Below are 21,941 nucleotides of genomic sequence, written 5' to 3' on the forward strand. Positions count from 1 at the left end.
ACTATTGATGGAAGGCTAATCTCTGATCCATGATGAGCCTGGTCGAATGAATGAACATAATAATATTTAGAAAAAGGTGACACATAGGATGAGGTTATAGCTAGCGATATCGTTTTCATTGTGACACTGATGATAATTTGATGGAAGCTCCTCATTGGTTGGTGAGCCACCAACATCAACCTTCTGCCCATGTTTTCATGCAACAAATCAGGGTTTTTAGATTTATAAACAAGCATGTATATATGTACTGCTTCCATTTTCCATTTTCCATTTATTCTCTCTCTCTCCTCATTTTTTTTTTTTTTAAGATGGATAAGTACTGTTCTCTTTATTCCTTTGCTTCCTTAAATCACTTTTCAACCTTTCTAGTTTTGTCACTCCTTTTTTCTTGTGAAATTATAAAAGTTCTCGTGAAATTATAAAAGACAATATATATATATATATATATATATATATATATATATATATATAAAGCATCAAGATCGATTAGTAGTGCATTAAAACAAAAGAAGCCGAAGAAGTAACATCCATATATATATATAAAAAGCCGGTTAAGTTTCCCGCAAGCATAAAACCACAATGAAACTTTGCTTTGAATGGAAAGGAATGTGCACTTAACATATTTTCCATTTTATGAATTCAAAAACCAAAAATTCCAATTCTCACTAGATTGATGAACCTTACTTTTCTTCCAATATCCGATAGCATGCTCTTACTCCAACCCCCATTCCTTGGCCAACTCCACCGTTCTTGCTATATATCCCATTATCTATACCATGTATGATCTATATCATACCCCTTTTACCAAATTACTTTTTTAAATTCTTCATTCTTATCCCTTTCTTTTTTCGCACACTCACATGTATTTTCTAGTTTTAGTCTCTTCCTATGGTTTTATCCCTTTAGGCTTGATTATGTGCCTACGCGACACCTACACAAAAATTGACAAAAGAAGGAAAAAAAAGTAAAAACAAGACACGTACACACGTTTAAATGCACACATAGAAATGAAGTATATGGTCATTGATAGATAGCTTGAGCAAGGTACATTCGTACCCACAAGACATTTATGTTATTACGTATGTTCACGAAACATGTATATTTTGCACAAATGCCTGAAAAAAGGCATAGAAAAGAAAGAAAGAAACAAAGTACACCGTTTAATAGAAAACAGCTCAACCTGTGTAGTATTTGGGTAGGTAGGCATGTGATGACTACTAGGTTTCTTTGGACATAAGATTCATGCGGCAGTCAAGAAAACCACCATTGTTGTTGATGTTGTCGTCTCACAAAAACAGTTCCTAATTATTAGTATGAGCCTCTATAGTCTATACCCTTTTAATATTTTTAAAATTCTCCTTTTTAGAGGAATCTTCTGCACAGGTTCAGGGAATTTTTCACGTGCTTCGTCAACTTGATTGATTAGTGCTCACTCATATTTCTGTCAGCATATTCACTCTGGCTAACATTAACAATTTAAATATTTTTCATTTTTTCCTTATAATTTAATTAATAATTCAATTAATAGTACCAAGTGTTGTTTTTTTTATTCTTTTTGTAATGTGTAATTATTTGAACTATTAACATTTGTAACAGTTACTAATTTGAATTAAGTACATGCTAGATCACTTGACTTTGGCTATGTACTACATTCTATATTAAGAGCATACAAAATTTTATGGGAGTGATCAGAAGCATCGTATCTTGCGAGGTGTACTTGAAACTTTAAAAGGGCAACAATAGTCACGTCTTAGTGGGAGGCACTAGCGAGGTAGCCACAACCTTTAAATTCCAAAGTTGAAAAAACCATTGCACATTTCTTCTTGGGAATTAATGCTCCCCACTCTTGGTGGGATGTCACAAAGATATATTCCACACAGCCTTAAATTAAGTATACATTGTGCAGCAAATAGAATTGAATGGTTTGAAATGAGTCCCGCATCTAGATTAAAATTGTTTGGAATATCAACAAGAATAAATGAATGATAATAGTTCTCTAAAGTATTCAACACGGTTTATTACAAACAATTTTGAATTATACAAAGCAGCTGAAAAAAAAAAAAATTAAAGAAGAAATGAATAGAACAAACCCAACAAATATGACAAAAGGAAAATGTACATGAGTACAATCAATTCCTTCTCCTTGGTATATGATCTACGAATGAAAACCTAACTTAAAAAGGGCCTGGATAATCATAAATCTATACAGCATATGTGTATCCAAGAACTTCAATGTCTAATAATATTTATATGAGTTTCTAAAATCAGAAGATATATATGTGATGTAATCAATACATATAAATGATCCTAAAATATTATTAAAAACCAAACTTTCTTTGTCTCTTCATCATGTATATCTCTTATTCTTCAATAGTCATCCCAAAGGCATTCCAAATCAGAGAGGGGAGCAACTGAAGAAGGACCCTCAAGATCTTCATACAATGTTCTATTCCTTCCCATGTCTAGCTTCGAAACCACTGAGGATGTGTCAGTGTTTCTGTCATTGCTCATGCATGTGTCCTGCGAGACACTCACCACAGATTGGTTGGTAGAGAATTGCTCCATCTTGCACTGTTTGTTCAATGCTCCAGAAATAACATGATCATTGTTGCTCCAAAAACCTGAACCAGCTGCAACACTAGGCATGGAAATGTTCTTGCCTTGGTGTATATAATAATCTGAGAGCATGTTATGCTGAGAAAGGGTGCTTCCCATTGGATCACTGAAATTCCCTTGGTTGGTCTCATAGTTTCTGTGATCTTCTGGCTTGATCAGCATCTGGTTTATGTTGTTGTTGGTGGTGGTGAAAAAGCTGGGAATGTTGTAGTAGTTGTAAGATGGTGTTGATTTAGTTGATGATGATGGTTGGCTAGTGCATTTGAAGTCATTGTCAATGTAACTTGAAGGCTTATTGGTGGTGTGGTTGTAAGGAGGATCCACAAGAGGTGGGAGTGAAGAAAAATCCACAAGATCATCCCCAAATGAGTTCATCCTCCAAAGCCCAGGAATTGGGGTTTTTTTAACATCTGTGTTCTTGTGAAATATCTTGGAGACAACCCATTCATCCTGCAATAATATCAAGCATCCCAAGAAATTAAAATAACTGTTAGATTCTTTACAATTAAACTAAATAAAGCCAAAGGTATGATTAGAGTACCAAAAGAAAAAAAAAAAAAAAAAACTCTCAAAACAACACAAAAAGGTGCTTTCTAAAAGTGATATATAAAAGTTAGGGATATTGATGAGAAAATCCATGATTAAAATCTCAATCTTTTTCCTCTCACAAAATTAAGAGAAAATTACTCCCGTTAAATCCCAGGCTAACGAGGGAAGAGGTGAAGATAATTTTTGTACACAGTCTTATCCTTGAATATTTGCAAAGAGATTGTTTCCTCGTAATCCATAAAAAAAATGGTGAAAAAATATATATATAAAAAAAGATAGAGAGAGATAGAAGGTACCTTTGCAGTCTTAGGGAGGTTGTGACTTGCAAATTTGCCTTCCAATCTGAATTCATGCATAACCCAATTAGATTTTTCCCCCTTTGGAGCTCTCCCTCTATAGAACACAAGGGTCTTCTTCATCCCCACCAAGTTACCTTTCCCTTTAAAAATCTCCTTATCTTTTCCAGTGGCCTTCCAGTACCCTGATTCTGTTGCTCTATTGGTTCTCATGCCTGTTGGATACTTCCTATCTCTAAGACAAAAGAAGTACCAATCTTTCTCCCCCATCTTGGCTTTCTCTGCATAATTATTATATATATATATTCATATGGTTAAAATCTACAAAAAGAAAATATTAATTCAGATCAATGAATAATCATGATAACAACAATATATAATCATCAACATCATCATCTAAGTTTGAAAACCAAAGGGAAAAAAAGAAATAATAATCAAAATAAAAATAAAAATAGACTTACTTGGTAAGTCCCAAGGCTCACACTTGTTCAAATCAGCTTCACCAATAGCAATTGCACTGAAACTGCTATTCATCACTTTTTCTATCAGATAACAAGTTATGATCTCTTCATCCGTAGGGTGAAACCTGAAACCTGGAGGCAAATTCAGAGGTTCTTCTCCTTTGTTCACAACAACCGGTTCTTCCATGACCAAAGGCTCTATCAACAAAATTCTTATACACGAAACAGATATGGTTTTGATGGGTTATAACTTATATATATATATATATAAACAAACAAACCCCGTATTGAAGAACAAGCTTATAAGCAACTTCAGGGAAATAGACAAAGCGAGTGATGAAAGAAGAATAATTGAAAGAGTTTTTTTTTTTTAAAAAGAAAGTAAAAAGAAGAGAAGATGGTGTGCTTAAATAGAGGGGAGCGTCTATACACAGCTCATATATTACGGTGAAAGATCCGTGGGGTGGAAGGCACTTCCTGAGGAAGCTTACAAATATTGTTTTATTTTTCTTTTTAATTTTTAATTTTTAATTTTTTTTTTCTTTCAAATACGTGTATTTGATTCGTATATCCTATCTATGTTATGTTATTCTTCGATATACCTGCCTGTTAGAAAAAAAAATGTAATCAAAGAAATGGTTAGAAAAAAGAGGGGCATTCTTGTGGACCCGCTCTGTGACGTCCATGCTCCATCATTTTTTCTCATTTAATTAAATATCTACTACAACTTGATTCACTCGGTTCAATTCAACCGAACGTACGGTTGAGACACAATAAAAAAATAAAAATAAAAAAGCAAGAAACTAAAAGAACTAATTCATACCCCAAAGGTAGCTGAGTTGGCAACTGAGTTTCCTAGGGTTTGCTTGAGTCAGGGGTTCAAACCCTGTCTCAAGTAATTTTTTGAAAAATCTATGGGAGCTAGAGGATGTGCCTTCCTCCTCGAATGGGGGAATTAATCTTTGAGAGAGATAACACCATGTTAGATTGTTAAATTTATTGAGTTAAATAATAATTAACATCAAAAATAATTTTCATTTATCTAATGATTTTTCAAATCCGGTATATTTAAAAATGTCAAATTTATTGTTAATAATGTCAATTTGATAATTATATTTTATTTTTTTCCTAAGTTACCGAAAAAAGAATGCTAACACGTAATTTTTTTTATTAAATTGAAAAAAAATCGACATTGTTATTTTGATATTAAATTAAAAATTAGTATTAGTTTAATATTAATTTAAAAAAATATATGTCAAATATTATTTAACACTATACAAAATTCTAATTTATCTGACACAATCTGTTAAAATTCTTGCAAATTGAAAAAAAATTAAATATATTTTTAACAATCGCAATTTGACAATTGATATTTTTTCGTGTTCTTCCAAAAATTTCAATCCTTGAGCAAAGAAAAAAGTTGTCAAATTTCTATTATTAAACATAAAGGTAATTTTGTTGAATTTGCAATAATTTTAAAAGATCATTGCACAAATAAAAACTATTTATTTTTAATTTTTATTTAATTGATTTAATTTAATGATAATTTTCAATTTTATAATAAAATAGTAATACTAGTTTAATTCAATTTATGTAGAATGAAATGATATAAATAAAATTTTAGACCTATGACTACTATTCTTCCACGTGACAGAACTTTCTGTCACGTGTAACTAGTATTCTGCCGGAGCGAAATTATAAATAGGGTTTTATTAATTTTTTTTACATAAGATAGGTATCTTATATTGTAGAGAGAAATTAGGTGGGTCTCATCATTACAAGAAAAAAAAATGAGATACGAAAATCAAAGTGAAAAAAAATGAGATAAGCTATCTCATATAAAAAAAGACTAATATTTCCCTTATAAATATGGCATATCGATAGTTTGCAATCCCTTGGCATTTTGACAAATAATTTAAAAACCCAAACGCATAGGTAATTGTGCCGATCATGAATGCCTTTTTACTTACATAATGTTTACTTATTCCATATTTAATTAAAGAAATAGTTATATTTATAAATTTTTTATTTTTAAACTCTTATAAATTATATTATGTTTGAACTGTAAGACACTATTGAATGAAATTTGACCGGTCAGATATAATATAATTGGTAAATTTATAAAAAAAAATTGCCAATGTAACTCTTCACTAATTAATGTGAAACTTAACTTTTCTTCTCTCATAATTTTAACACCAGCAGGATATTTCATACCCTGGAGCCACATGTTAGTTGGGGCGGTCTCGGTTCGGGCTAAAATTTAACAAATTATACTTGTCATGTATAATTAATTATAATTTGGCCCTGTTTAAAATTGTAATTTGGCCCGAGTTAAAGTTTATAATTTGGCCCTATCAAAAAATAAAATATATTTGGTGAGAGATTTGAGTAAGTTGTATTAAGTTATGTATTCCATTTTCACTTATATAAAAAAATTTAAATATAGTTAATAAAATTAAAAATTATTTAATAAAATTATACCTCTTTTTGATACTGTCTACTCAAATGTTTTGTATTTAATATAATTTAAATATTATAATATAAACTAATTAAAATTAAAAAAAAAAAATACACTTATAACTTTTTAGCCGGGCTCCAAGTGGACCCCTGCCTCAGCCACTGATTTCATAGCCTACTTCCATCACCAATTCTCGACCATCTCTGCGGAGGCTTTCAGTTCAAAGCTTTGGAAGATAAAAACAAAAAATATGTACAAAAGGAAATCAATTTTATTCTTTCAAGTTTTCTCTAAAAACGGTGTGGGTGAATGTTAAATAGTTGCCGCTACTGGTTTAGTTGAATTTGACTTTTGTCTACACAAACCCGCAGCTGTTGTGTAGCTAGCTTGGTTCAGCAGCTTCATGTAAGGTCACATTTGTTTCCTAATCTCGCTGACAAATAAATTACTTTTAACTATTTTTATATATCAATTTATAGTCCTTTTATTATTTTTAAAGTGTTTAATTTTTTTTTATTTTTTTATGAAGAATAGTATATATTATTTTATAAATTTTGAATTGATTATACATATATTTTATTATAATTTTCAATATTTTTAATTTACATTTCCAAAATTTTATTTGAATTAATTTTGGAAATATTTTTTAATTTATATTTTATTTAAATGTAAAAGTACTCGTTCTTTAATGCACAAAAAACTTATATGGTATAATAAATTCTTTTGTCAAAGAAATTATTACATTTTCGGATATCATTCTCTTATATTGATGGAAAAGAAAATTTATTATGAAAAAAAAATAACTATGTACTGCAGGTAATATATAGTTATAATATTAAATGTTATCTTTTTTTCCTCTATTCTCAAATATTATCGGCTGAAAAAAATAAATTTTTTTTTTTTGGTACATTGCCAGGAGGTATCCCCATTCAACCTTCTCTGGGTACCATACCCTCGGGGTACGGCCCGTTTGGGCTAGCCCCTCATTGTAACAGTGGGTGCACTAAGCTTCGTAACCGGAGAAAGGACGAGACCCGTTTGGGCTAGCCCCTCATTGTAACAGTGGGTGCACTAAGCTTCTCAACCGGAGAAAGGACGAGACTAATACCCCAACCGAAGATTTTTGGTTTATCTTCTGAACCCAAAAGATTTTCCTAGAAACTGTTGAGGCAGGGTTTGATCCCTGCATCAAGCAATCTCTTGGGATCTCAGCTGCCAACTGAGCTACCCTTGGGGTTGAAAAAAATAATTTTACCATTATAATTATATACTATTCGTAATACATATTTATTTTTATTTTTTTCAATAGATAATTTTTTTTCAACATGATAAAAATGAAACCGTTCATTTATTAGGATGACGGCAACGATTCCCCGCATAAATGCAGATGATTCAAAACCTTTGTCTGTTAAGAACAATCACAGGGCTATCACGCCATATAAGTTAAGAGAAGGGGCAGTAATATGGGGATGCTAATTTTCTGAACAGGTTTCCAATGTTTGATTTTGGCTGGCAATGCAGATGAGGTCTACCCAAAGAAATTATATATATGATTTTTAATTAAAAAATGTTTTTTTTTTCTAAATCAACTGAGCTTTACAACTGTTTTTCTTTTAAGAAAAAAAAACTGCACTAGTTTTCACTATAAAATGTAATTTGAAAAGCTAAAAAAAAAATACTCAATTTATAAATGGGAAAATTATTTATTCTTTTAAATGACATAACTTATATCATTTCACTCTCACAAAGAGGTGGAACCCACACCTTTATTTTTTTTTGTCAACTCTCTCTTTCTTTATCTATTTATTTCTCTCTCTTAAAATGACACAACTTTATATCCTTTAAAATAATGCACACATTTTCCTTTATAAATTCCACGTATTACATATATATGTTTTGGACCAACTCAGATAGGCCTACTTGGGTCTCCTCATTGGATCGCTCAATCCACTAACTCACCTAAGGATAAATAGTCTTTTTTATATATGATTTTTTCTTACTCTCTCCCACGTTTGATCCTCGGACGTCTCCAATCACATATCCTTACATATTAGTAAGACTTATAGGACTAGAAAATGGTTACGGAAGTACACTTTCCATGTTAGAGGAATCTTTCTCGATTATATATTCCTCCATTCATTATCATAAGAGTCATATTTTCCACCATTTCTCTCTTTGATCCTTAGCTTGCTTGAGACTCTAATGGTGACCATTCTTGAGCTATAACGTAGTTTGATTGTTGCACCTCGATTCAATCATTGTTTCATTAATCTACTTCACTCTTCAAGCTAAATATCTCCTCCTTCACTCCTCTAGTCCTCTACCAATTTAACATTTATTTTATATACATCAAGGGAATATAATGAAAATGCCTTTTTTTGAACAATTAATTATGCTTTTTTAAAAATTGTGAAGTTGTTATGGGTGATAGTGTAAAAATCTGTGTGGTTGATTATGGCGATATCAGTAAAAAAACACAAAAAATTGCATGCAATCACAAAAAATCAGAATGTAATATGCAAGAATAAAAATTACAGAAAATCAAACTTGAGTCCATTATTAAATAATGTGTACTTAAAGCAATTTTTTCCCCTTAACAGTGTCTAAGGTTCATGGACAAATACCTCCCAAGATAGAACGGGTTATCATTGTTTCAATGGTGGCACAACCAGAAGAAATAATATTGGCAGACACAAGTAACACTGATCAATCGCAGACCAAGGCAGTATGTGAGGGTTCATCTTGGCAGAGTTTTGGTAAGGAGTCAGAAAACTTAGTTCTTGGAATTCTGTTGTAAATAGTAATTATGTAGTCATTTATTAGTAATTATGTAGTCATTTATTTGTATTTATTTAGTCCGTTACTTGTATATTGGGCCAAGCCCATTAGGTCAAAATTAGGTCAAGAAGTCTCTATAAATAGAGACCCCTATGTACAGATTCAAATACGATTCAATAATATTTCAAATACCATTTTATTTCAAGTTGGTATCAGAGCTCTCGATCCTGAGGGCTCTGCTTCCGCGCCTATTGTCTTTAGAACAAGAACCTTTTATTCTTTTTGTCTCTCGCTGCCATCAGCCGCCACCGGATTTTTTTTCCGGGGACCTCTTGGACCAAGAAGATCTCTGTTATACTGGATCTCTGCTACTGTTCATCGTCTCCATTATTCTTCATCACAAGACAGCATCTGTTCATCACGATTGGACCCTTTCCCGGTGGTTTTTCAACTCCGAACAGACCCAGAAAGAACCGCGTTCACCGGATGACGTTGCTCCAGAGATTTCAGACCGGACGGCCACCGCACGCGCCCACACGCGCCGCCCCTTCAACCGCGAGTGAAGCCCACGCGCAGCCAATCTCATCGGCGCGTGAGACCATTTTTCCGGATCGGACCACCGCGATCTTGATCGTCCCTTCATCCTCTTTCTGGATCTGTGCTCCTCTCTTTGATCGGACATCGTTTGGTATTTATTTGTGATTTTTTGGCTTCTTGGAGTTTTTCTTTGACCATTTTCTGTGCAGTATGGCCTCTTCTCAAAGGAGTTCTTTTTCAAAATTTTATGATGGTACCTCTTCTAGACCTAAGAGAGATGATCGATGGTGTTCTTATTGTAAAAGAACAGGTCATATCAAGGATTTATGCTTTCGCCTTTATGGAAAGCAATTTGTCTTAGAAAAGATGGCAAAGTTGCGTGGTCAAGCACATTTGACTTCCTCTGAAATAACTCCTACACCTAATAAGACCCAACCTGCATTTCGTCCAGATGAGTTGGAACGGCTCCGAACCATTCTTGATTCTATGAGTAAGCCATCTGATACTAGTGCTTTGACTATGACTGGTATGAGCTCCAAAACGTATTCTTTCTTTTCTTCATGTAATGATTTTAAACATTCTTGGGTTGTTGATTCTGGTGCTACTGATCATATGGCTTGTTGTGCTGACTCTTTTACCTCTTATCATCCTACCATTGGAACTCATACAATTGCCGTAGCTGATGGCTCTTATACATCAGTTGCGGGTTCTGGTGACATAAACTTACAACAGTCCTTACATCTTAAGGATGTTCTTCATGTTCCTAAACTCTCCACGAATCTTCTTTCTATTCATAAAATTACAAAAGATTTGAATTGTATTGTAACCTTCTATCCTACCCATTGTGTTTTTCAGGATCTCGCCACGGGGAAGACGATTGGTAGTGCTAAAGAGCAAGGTGAGCTGTACTATCTGGTGTCACAATCTCCTGCAAATAAAGTAACAAATCACATCTTGATGTCTCATGGTCAATCAACTACTGATTCTTTGATTTGGCTTCATCATAAGCGCTTAGGTCATCCTCCATTTAGTTTACTCAAATCTTTATTTCCGTCATTGTTTTTGTCTAAATCTGTTGAGTCTTTTCATTGTGATGTTTGTGAATTTGCTAAGCATCATCGTGTGTCTTTTCCTTCTAGTATTACTAAGAGTGTTGAACCTTTTGATCTTATTCATTCTGATGTTTAGGGTCCCTCTAAAGTCCCTCATGGTTCTGGAAATAGATGGTTTGTTTCTTTTATTGATGATTGCACTCGTGTAACTTGGGTGTACTTAATGCGTGAAAAGTCTGAGGTACCACAACTGTTCTTTCAATTTTATAAAATGATTGAGACCCAGTTTGGTAAAAAACTCAAGAGACTAAGAACAGATAATGGTACTGAATATGTTAATCATAGCTTTTCCCATTTTGTAAGAAATAACGGTATGATTCATGAACTTACTTGTGTTGACACCCCCCAACAGAATGGGGTTGCTGAAAGAAAAAATCGTCACCTTCTTGAAGCGGCTCGTGCATTAATGTTTCAGACACATGTACCCAAATACTATTGGGGAGATGCTATTCTTACTGCAGCATTCTTGATCAACCGTTTACCCACTCGGGTACTTGACCATGTAAGTCCTATTCACTCTATGACTTCTTTTTTCCCTTCTATTCCAACTATGATGAGTCTTCCTCCACGAGTGTTTGGGTGTGTTGCTTTTGTTCATGTTCATAAACATCATCGCAGTAAGTTGGACCCTAGGGCTATTAAATGTGTTTTTCTTGGTTATGTTCCTGATAAGAAGGGCTACAAGTGCTATCACCCTAGTAGTAGGAAATTTTTTGTTTCTATGGATGTTACATTTCATGAATCTTAGTCCTTTTTCCAAGGTCCTCATCTTCAGGGGGAGAATCCTTCACCAGAAATCTCATCACCTCCCTTCTTTGAGTTTGAATCATCAGTGTCTACTCCTTTACCTATGTCAGTGTATCCTCCACCTGATCCTGTTCCTCCTGTGTCTGTTCCTCCTGTGTCTGATCCTCTTGTGAGTAATCCTCCTGTGACTGATTCTCCTGTGATTGATACATCAAGTACACCAGAGATACGAAAGATTATGACACCTGAAAGAAGGAAACAACCCACATTGTCTCAGCAGCAACCTCAATCGTCTGAACCACTGGTAAGTCCTGAATCTCATATTTTTGATCATGATGTTAATACTTCTGATGACTTACCCATTACTACTGATTCTGATGATTTACCCATTGCTCTTAGAAAAGGAAAAAGAGTTTGTCCCAAGAAATCTTGTCCCTCCTGTCCCTCTTGTACTCAATACCCTATCTCCCAGTTTGTTTCCTCTGCTAATCTTTCTGTGCAGCACAAAAGCTTTGTTTCAGCACTAGACTCTATTGCAATCCCAAAATCAGTACATGAAGCCTTGAAAGATAGGAATTGGGCTCAAGCCATGCAAGAGGAGATGAATGCATTGGAGAAAAATAAAACATGGGAGGTTATTGATAGACCTACTGGAAAGAAAGCAGTAGGGTGCAGATGGGTTTATGCCCTGAAATATAATTCTGATGGAACTCTTGAGAGATACAAAGCTCGATTAGTTGCCAAAGGTTACTCTCAAACCTATGGCATTGATTATGAAGAAACATTTGCTCCAGTTGCAAAGATGAATACGATGAGATTTTTGTTATCCCTTGCTGCCCATTACAATTGGGATATAAACCAATTTGATGTGAAGAATGCTTTCCTCAATGGTGAGTTAGAAGAAGAAGTCTACATGGAAATTCCGCCTGGTTTTGATTCTGTGAAGGGAGAAAATAAAGTTTGTAAATTAAAAAAGGCCTTGTATGGATTGAAGCAGTCACCTCGTGCCTGGTTTGGAAAGTTTACTAAGGTTATGATGGCCTTAGGATATAAACAAAGTCAAGGAGATCACACTCTTTTTTTCAAGCACTCCCAAAATGGGAAGCTTACTGTGCTCCTTGTATATGTTGATGATATTATTATCACAGGTGATTTTATGGAGAGACAGATTCTGCAAACACGGCTTGCCTCTGAGTTTGAAGTCAAAGACCTTGGGAAACTGAGATATTTTCTAGGGATAGAAGTAGCTCATTCGAGCAAAGGAATCTTTATCAGCCAGAGGAAATATGTTCTTGATCTTCTCAAAGAAGCAGGAAAGCTCGGGTGTAAACCCTCTAATACTCCTATTGAGCAGAATCACAAGATGGGCTATGAAGAGGAGAGTCCTCCAGTTGATAAAGAACAATATCAACGGCTAGTTGGGAAATTGATATATTTGGCCCATACTAGACCAGACTTAGCTTATGTTGTTAGTGTTGTCAGTCAGTTTATGCACGATCCAAAGGAGAAACATATGCAGGCAGTAGAGAGAATTCTTCAGTATCTGAAAGGTACTCCTGGTAAAGGGTTGTTATTCCGACGTGATGGCAATCTATCTTTAGAAGTCTACACAGATTCTGATTATGCTGGATTCGTGACTGACCGTCGTTCTACCACTGGTTATTGCATGTTTCTTTGTGGTAACTTGGTGACATGGAGAAGTAAGAAACAAGATGTGGTCGCCAGATCAAGTGCAGAAGCTGAATTTTGAGCTATGGCTCAAGGCATTTGTGAGTTACTGTGGCTGAAAATTGTACTTGATGATCTAAAAATAAAATGTGAGTGACCTATGAAGCTGCTATGTGATAATAAGTCCGCTATTTGTATAGCTCATAATCCAGTTCAACATGATCGGACTAAACATATTGAGGTCGACCGCCATTTCATCAAAGAGAAACTTGATAGCGGGTTGATTACCACTCCATACATTCCCACTGGGCGTCAATTAGCTGATCTATTGACAAAGGGGCTTCCTTCAGATAGATTTCAAGAACTTGCTAGCAAGCTGAGAATGATAAATATCTATTCCTCAGCTTGAGGGGGAGTGTTGTAAATAGTAATTATGTAGTAATTTATTAGTAATTATGTAGTCATTTATTAGTAATTATGTAGTCATTTATTTGTATTTATTTAGTCCGTTACTTGTATATTGGGCCAAGCCCATTAGGTCAAAATTAGGTCAAGAAGTCTCTATAAATAGAGACCCCTATGTACAGATTCAAATACGATTCAATAATATTTCAAATACCCTTTTATTTCAAGTAATTCACTGACCACTTATATATATAAGAGATGAACGGTCACGGAAGAAGAGGCATGACTTTTCAGAAGAGACACAACTGTTCGAAAATGAAAAGGTGCGATTGTTTGCAAATGAAGATGCACAACTATTTGTAAACAAAAAGACACGACTCTTCCAATTTCTTATTCATAATACAACAAAAGCACCGATGGCTGATTTCTTTGTTTTATTAGAAAGCAATATAAATATGGGTTATGTTTATCTCATTTTACATAAGATAAATAACTTTCTTACACACTCAAATTAGGTATTGGGTCTCACCACTCTTTTTTCTCTCCTCTTACTTGAGGGTCCCAGTTATAATTTTATTTCTACAACATGAGATAATTTTTTTCCTACAACATAAGAAAAATATTTCCCTATAAATATTTGCTATTCATGTAAATTTATCTTTACTCCATCTCTTCTAAAAATGAATCCGATAGACTAGCCACTCAAGTTAGATTGTGAAAGGCTTAATACCGACCCTATGATGTAACTAGTCACCTCTGCACGAAATTGCTAAAGATGTTAATTAATTAGGGTTTCTTTCGAGAGAAATACTTAATCAGAAGGTTGTTTTTGAGCTTTTTTATTATTATTATTATGGTGATCGACAATAGTTGTATAAAGGACTCACAGTTAATTAAGTCAATAAATATAAGAGAAGGAAGGTATAACAGGAGATAAAGTGCATGCCTAATGGTGAAAAACCCAATAATTATAGGTTTAGGATTAAAGTTTGAAGTGGAGTCAATTGGCAATTAGGCAACATCGTGATGGCAGAGCGAGGAAAATTTGTGAGAGAGGGCAAAGAAAGCAAAATTCATGTTAATTTAGATAAGGTAGGTTATATGTAGTTAGATTTGGAAAACTCTCGAAGTTTCTGCGTACATAAGAAATAATAAACCTTTAAGGCTAAGCTTGAAGAGAGGCACATTTATGTTATATTCTTTTAACCTAAGTCTAAATATGGTCTAAAATAAAGATTTGTAAAAATTTTAGAGGGGAGAACACCCCTACTTAACTCCATCACTTATCTATCAACAGTTGAATCCATCTACAATAATAAAACGGCAAATTCTAGTTCCACTACAAGAAAAAAGTTTATTTGTGATAAAAATTTTCGTCACAAATTTTGTCACAAATGACAATTTTTGACACAAATAATCAAATTTCGTCACAAATAAATTTGCGACTCAGGAATTTGTGACGAAATTTCGTATGCAGTGACGAAATTTACGACACTAATAAAAAATTTTCTTGTAGTGTTCACAAGGCTTTTCAACTTGTAAGAGTAAAGATAAGGGTGAATTATTAATAGCTTTATCTTTATTCAAATGTGACCTTCGGATCACAAAGAATAACTTTATAATAATATAATGATTCACCATCATCTAATCTATCCAGAGTAAATATTTGAGTAAAAAATAAAACATTAATATTAGAGGTTAGTTTAGGAACCGGCAAGACTTAAGAGGCTAAACCCTCTTTTTTTTATTAGTATCATAAATATTTGTTATGATTTAAATACTTATTTTTAATCAAGAATTGAAATAATAATTTGTTTGGGCATTGAGAACTCTACCTTTTTGTAGCGTTATCCTGTTGTCAAAAGAGAGATCAACATTCAAATTGAATGCCTCACTTTTATAGGAAATTAAGAACGTGGTTATCATTAATTAATTAATTAACTTGAAAAGGGTAAAGCAGAAACGCATTATGAATACTGGTATTGCCAATTTCAAAGTTATTCGCTCTAACGAGTCGTGGTTTCCCACCTTCGGTTATGAAAGTCAGGAACTCAGAAATAAAGAGAAAAAAGTACGCCGAATTATTAATTAGTCATAACTAATAATGAATGTGAAAAGGTATGCATGTGGGTCCGCACATGAAAACCAGCTGATCAATATTTATTCTTTTCCTATAAACTCATCTATATAATTTGTATAAATAAACTAATAAAAAATAATTAATTCTCATAAAAGTAATTCAAGTAACACAATTTAAAAAAAAAAAAAAAACTCTATTTGATTCACATAATGATCAGTCCAATATCATCTTGGACCGAGTCTTATCACACACGATTGAAGGTAAAGGGAGAAGAGTGTTGGACTTTCTCCTTTAATGCTAAGCCCAAACCTATCGAGGGGTTTTCCAAAAACTCTAAATTTTAAACCCTAAATACCACCTCCTTTATATATTCATTAGTTGAGGGTGGAGGCTAGGTTAGAAGATAGTGATTAGAAATTTGAGAGAAATTTGTTTGAGCAAAGCTTAAAGCTTTGTATTTGAGAAATCTCTAGAGAGAGTTTGAGTGAAACATCTCTAGGGTAGTTTGATTTTCACCATTGTTGGAGAGGTTGAGTTAACCACCACATTGGTGTATTTGATTATTTGTAACCATTATTTTCATAGTGGATTTTTGATCTGGACTAGGTCCCGTGGGTTTTTACTTCTTCATTGGAGAAGGTTTTCCCACGTTAAAAACTGCTTGTGTTCTCTCTCTCCTTCTCCTCTCTCTCTCTCTCTCTCTCTCTTGTTTTTCATTTTGATTTTTGCGCTGCTCGACTTGGTGAAGTTCAGGCCGAGGTATTGCCGAGATCCGAGATCAGGATCTTGTTGATTGACTTCCGCACAAAGGCGGCTTAGCCGAGCTTGAGGGAACTGATTTTTCCCAACAAAGAGAACGGTTTATGACTAGAAAACTTTGCTGAGACGTTGAATCACTTGGCTAGATGGATAATTTGCAAGCATGATGTGTGAGCAGTTTGGAGAAGATTATGGCTACTTGTAAGGCATTCCAACTCTCAAGTCAATTCAATGTTCAATATAGTTCAAGTATTCAAATACAAATGATCATACTTTGGTTGAATGCCTCTGTATTTATAGTGAAAGAATGTCTTGCTTCATACAGTCTTTTCAATGACAATATTCATTCCTATTAGGGGAGTGTGGTGGCCTTTCACGGGTTATTCTTTGGGCGAGAAGCCTATGGTTAGCGGTGGCAGAGCCAGGCTCTAATTTGAGCACGGGCCAAAAAATTATATGTGTATTTATTCTTTTTAATTTTAGTTAGTTCATATTATAATATATTTAAATTATATTAAATACACAGCACCTGAGCAGGCAGCACCAAGAAAAATTATAATTTTATTAAATATTTATTAATTTTACTATGTGTGTGTACACACACACACACACACACACAAGTGAAAATTGAAGACATAAACTAATACAACTTACTCAAATTTCTTACTAGAAATATTTTAAGTTTTAGATAGGACCAAATTACAAATTGAAGCCTGGGTCAAATTATAATTAATTATATAATTATATATAATAAGTATAATTTGTTAAAATTTAGCTTGGATCGAGGCCACACCCAAGTTGTATGTGGCTCCGCCACTGATGGTTAGGCTAGTCCTAGTAGATGTATTGCCAAGCTGGTGTTACCATTTATTCATTAGGTTCACATGGAGGCCAAGATGCCCTGAGCCGCTAATCATAGCAATGATGTTTCCTTGGTTACTAAGTTACTTTTGGCTTGTTGGTCATGTAAGCGAGATGTCCAAGATTCGTACGCGGGATGGATTTGGTTCCTTCAAGGTTAAGTTTGAGTTTCATGTACATTCATCTCGCATATATTAGGTCCAGATCACACATCAATAATGGTATTTGAATAAGCAAGAAAACTTAGTAAATTTAATAAAATAGAACAAGCTTAATCTTTAAAAAAAACATTTTAAAAAAATCATAAATAAATTTAATTCACTCATATCATATTATTTATTTTATTTAAAATAAAATAAATTTTAAATTTAAGTAATTTAAAATAAAAAAATAGTATTTTTTAATTTTTTTTAATTATTGATAAGTCATTAAGACTTAATAAATTTAAATAAATTAATAATTTTAGACCAAATCTTTTAATGTTAAATATAAACTATATCAAATCTATAATTTAACTTGAATCATGCTACTTGACTAGGGTCCATTTGGATGGGCCTATTTCCTCCAAAAGATGATATTTTTTTAAGAAAAAAAACACTTCTTATTTTAAGTTTGTTTGGATGTCTATTTTAAAAAAAAAAAACAAAAATCACGAAAAAAATTCAAAAACCTATCTTTTTTGGAAGCTAAAAATTTTAACTTTCAAAAAAAGCAGAAGTCAAAAATCAAATATCTTTTTCAAAAACTAATTTTTTTTTATAAAAATATAAATAGGTTTAACTTTTATAAAAAAATAATTTTAAAATAAGAAAAAAATAAAAATTACTTTCGGTAGAAGGCGAAACAAACATACTCAAAAGACTTTTACATGTATCAAAGCCTAATCTATCTAGAGGGCCACGAGTGGTGTTTGGTTCAAGGTTTCCAAATATTTTCCTATGTATATGATGTTGGGAAATGGTGTAAACCATGTTTGATAGAGAGAATTGCAATATTTACCTAGGCATCATATTTGCATAACATTTGAAAATTGCAAGCAAAAATCACTATTTACAAAGACAATTGTGAGGTAGTATTTGTGGTTGTCTGGCTAAATGGGGAAGAAGAAGAAATAGATTCGGACAAAAATATCCTCATCTTTTTGTCGTTAATGTGACCAACATCAACAACATTTCAAAGACCCACACAACAGGGGAAACATCACGACAAATATTATACAGTAGTCATTCCATTTTCGAAAAATAGATACAATAAAAATAGTCACTACGGTAACATGAAATAAATAGCAGTCATGCGCAACAAACAACTGTTTTGTTCTAGAAATGTTCTGTTCAACAAAGAACTGTTCTTTTCAACAAATAACATGAAAGGAGAGACGAAGAGAATTACATAGATATGAAAACTTGTTTATTTGATGTTGGTAGAAATGTCCAACGGTAACACATTCAAAAAGTAAAAAAAGAAGAGAGAGAGTATTTTAGTATTCTTAATCAATTTTTCCATCAATATTTTACCTTCATCTAAACATATACTCAAGAAAATTGACCCAATTCTTTCAATAATATTTCAGCGTACCAAATAACTTTTTTCAAACTTTCATACTAAAATCACTTTCCAACAATTTCTCTAATAATTTTATTTTCCTAGTGAATTTTTTTTTCTTCCGAACCTAACACCCCCAAGTGTAACCTAACCCGCACCCTACTTTCAATCGAATACCATCACCGCCTCTTTGTTTTCCTTTTCCAACGTTGATTCTCGAGTTAGATAGGGACTTGCAAAATTATATTAGTACATGGAAATTGCGAGTAAAAATATAATACATACAATGACTAATAAATATATGACTTTACTTTTACGGGATGTTGTTGGGTAGAGAAAAAAAAAATTTACCTGAGAAACATGATTTTTAGAAATATGGTGAAAAATAAGTTTTCTGAAAATATTATGAAAAAATTGTTTGATAGGCCAAAATATTCCTAGAAATATTAAATTAATTTTCTTGATACTATATTTGGTTATGTTAAATCTTTTCTTACCATGAAAATACTAGAATATCATCCCTTACCATCCCTTGGGATGGTGTCCTAGGATGGTATTTTTAAAAAAATTTATACACAAAATAAAATCTCGAAAAAATTAGATTCTAAAATTTTTTTTAAAAATCTCATACTAAACATAAATAAATAAAATTACCATTCCCAGTTTTTTTGAAAATCCTAAAAAAATCTTCTACCAAACGTCCCGTTTAGATAAATATAATATCATGTAAAAAATCCAAAAGGAATTCAGATTGTTAAGAATATTACTTTTAGAATCAATAAGTATTTTTCATAATTAATACTTATTAATTAATGTAAACAAATAAACACTGTATAAAAAAACATTTAAATTATTCAAAAAATACATTTATTTTTACATTATGAATTCTACATTTTTATATAATATATTATATTATTTCTACAAATTCCAATATATAATTATTACGTATATTTAATGCATTTTTAATATTATTGTTAATATAGTTATACAAAATTTTCCAGAAGAGGTAATTCAAATTGAATGGCGAGTAACTTCAATGTTGGGCGATCTCTACGATATTAGAGATTGGAACCCGCTAGAAATTAAATATTTGTGATAGTGATTGCCTTCTAAACCAAAGAAAGAAGTCTCAAACTAAAAGAGTGTAACAATACATTGTAAGTCGTAAGATTAAAAATAATAATCACAAATTATTTAATTTTTGTTCAATGAAGTTTGGATAAAATGTTAAAAGAATATCCTTAAATTTTCTTGATGAGAACAGCAAGAGATTTAAAAAAGGAATAATAATAATAATAATAATAATAATAATAATAATAATAATAATATACTAAATACATATTGTTTATCAATCATCCCCCTTTCTTTTTTCTTTTTTTCGGTAAACATCATCCCCCTTTCTTTACCAGAATAATAATGCGGTTTGCATGATTACTTAAAATCACCGGCATAGTTGATGGATTGAAAATTAATATTTCATGCAAAAAATTATATAAGACAATTCTTCATATAACAAGTATTCTACAAAAAATAATGTATTAAAAAAAACTTTATATGAAAAAAATTATATAATATAATTAATCAAATTAATAGTAATAAGTCTACCATCATATTTTAAAGACGAACAGTAATAAATTAAAAAACTAAGAATGTAACCTAAAAGGGATTTATGGTCCAATTGCATAATATACTTTATCACAAGAATCATTCATGTATCAAATACAAATTCTACGTATAGGCTTTTTTTAATCTTTCTAAAAAAAAAAAAGAGTAAATACCCTTTTTCGTCCCTGGAAATATTTGCAAAGAACAATTTAGTCCCTCGGTTTAAAAAAGTCACATTTCAGTGTTTCATCTTTGAAAAAAAGGGCCACGTTCGTCCTTCCGTTAGTTGGCATCTAACGGCCCAACTAACGGTGCACACGTGGACCGTTACTTTGCTGAGTCACCGTTAAGAATGCCAGCTTGGAAGTAAAACGACGCCGTTTTGAAGGTGCCTTATGTCTTGTTGGATTTTTGAACAGCTGAAGGTCTTATTTGGTCACTGACAAATTTATCGAGGCCCTATTTGGTCCTTAACACTAAAAAATCACCATTGCAGCAAACATTTCAAACCACCATTGCAGCAAACCTTTTCTAGCTAAACAATGAAATTAAAATTTTATTATTAACTGAATGTGTTTAGTAGTTATCCCAAAATATGCATTTACCTTTGGACCAATCTGAACTCCATCTCTCGTTGCTGATGCAACAATTAAGATCTCAAGTAAGCAAATGCTTTCTAAATATAAGAAAGATCAAACTGAAACCAAAAAATATATTTCACTTATTGTGTCTTACTTGTGAGAATAGCACAAGCATCTGAGAAAATAGTTTGGTTTTCACTTGTACAAGGGACATTGGCTGCATAATTTGCGGTGTAATAGTTAAGTCCTATGAAATCAAAAGATCCTTTAACCATCAAGGACTGCTCCCTTGAAAACTTTGGCAATCTTTCACCAGCATTATCAACCATTTCAGCAGGGTATGATCCAGAATTCAGTGGCTCCATAAACCTCGGAAATATTGGACTTGAGTTGCATATATATGCAACAGAAAGATTGAATCATACCATTTGTTAGGATTTCATTGATAAGATTGTTGTAATATGTGATGCCTTCTCTGTTTACACCTCCCCTCAAGTTTCCACCTAGACCAAGTATATGACCAATATTGAATCATTTTAATGTCAATTTATGGTCCACGTTCATACAAAATATACTCATTAATATGTAAGTTATATGTTATCATAACTAGAAAGCAATTAAAATGAGGATCAGAAGAGTAAATGGTGTTGAATATTCCTCCTCACCAGGTAGAACCCTGGACCATGAGATGGAGAATCTGTATGCATCAAATCCTATGTCCCTCATTATACTCACATCTTCCTGCCAAATTGTTTCCTCAAACATTTCAGAGAAATAGTGAACATTAAACATCATTCAGAAAAAAATAAATATTTCATATACTTGTTTAAAAGAATGAGAAGTACCTTGTAGCGATGGTAAGAATCAACAGCAAGGACTCCACTAC

The 21,941-nt window shown here is 32.7% G+C and overlaps 1 protein-coding gene across 1 annotated transcript; it reads right to left on the reverse strand.

Moving 5' to 3' along the window:
• Positions 1 to 2,115: 2,115 nt before the first annotated feature.
• LOC133317481 (NAC domain-containing protein 87-like) lies at positions 2,116 to 4,109 on the reverse strand. Its single transcript, XM_061519346.1, has 3 exons — positions 3,923 to 4,109; positions 3,462 to 3,742; positions 2,116 to 3,066 (listed from the first exon to the last, which is right to left on the reverse strand). The coding sequence occupies exons 1-3, from the start codon at positions 4,107 to 4,109 to the stop codon at positions 2,368 to 2,370; spliced, it is 1,167 nt and encodes a 388-aa protein (XP_061375330.1). The 3' UTR covers positions 2,116 to 2,367.
• Between the last annotated feature and the right edge of the window lie 17,832 nt (positions 4,110 to 21,941).

The sequence above is a fragment of the Gastrolobium bilobum genome, unplaced genomic scaffold (genome assembly GCF_033153095.1).
Source record: "Gastrolobium bilobum isolate Gb01-03AN ecotype WA unplaced genomic scaffold, APGP_CSIRO_Gbil_v1 utg5950, whole genome shotgun sequence".
Taxonomy (NCBI): Eukaryota; Viridiplantae; Streptophyta; class Magnoliopsida; order Fabales; family Fabaceae; genus Gastrolobium; species Gastrolobium bilobum.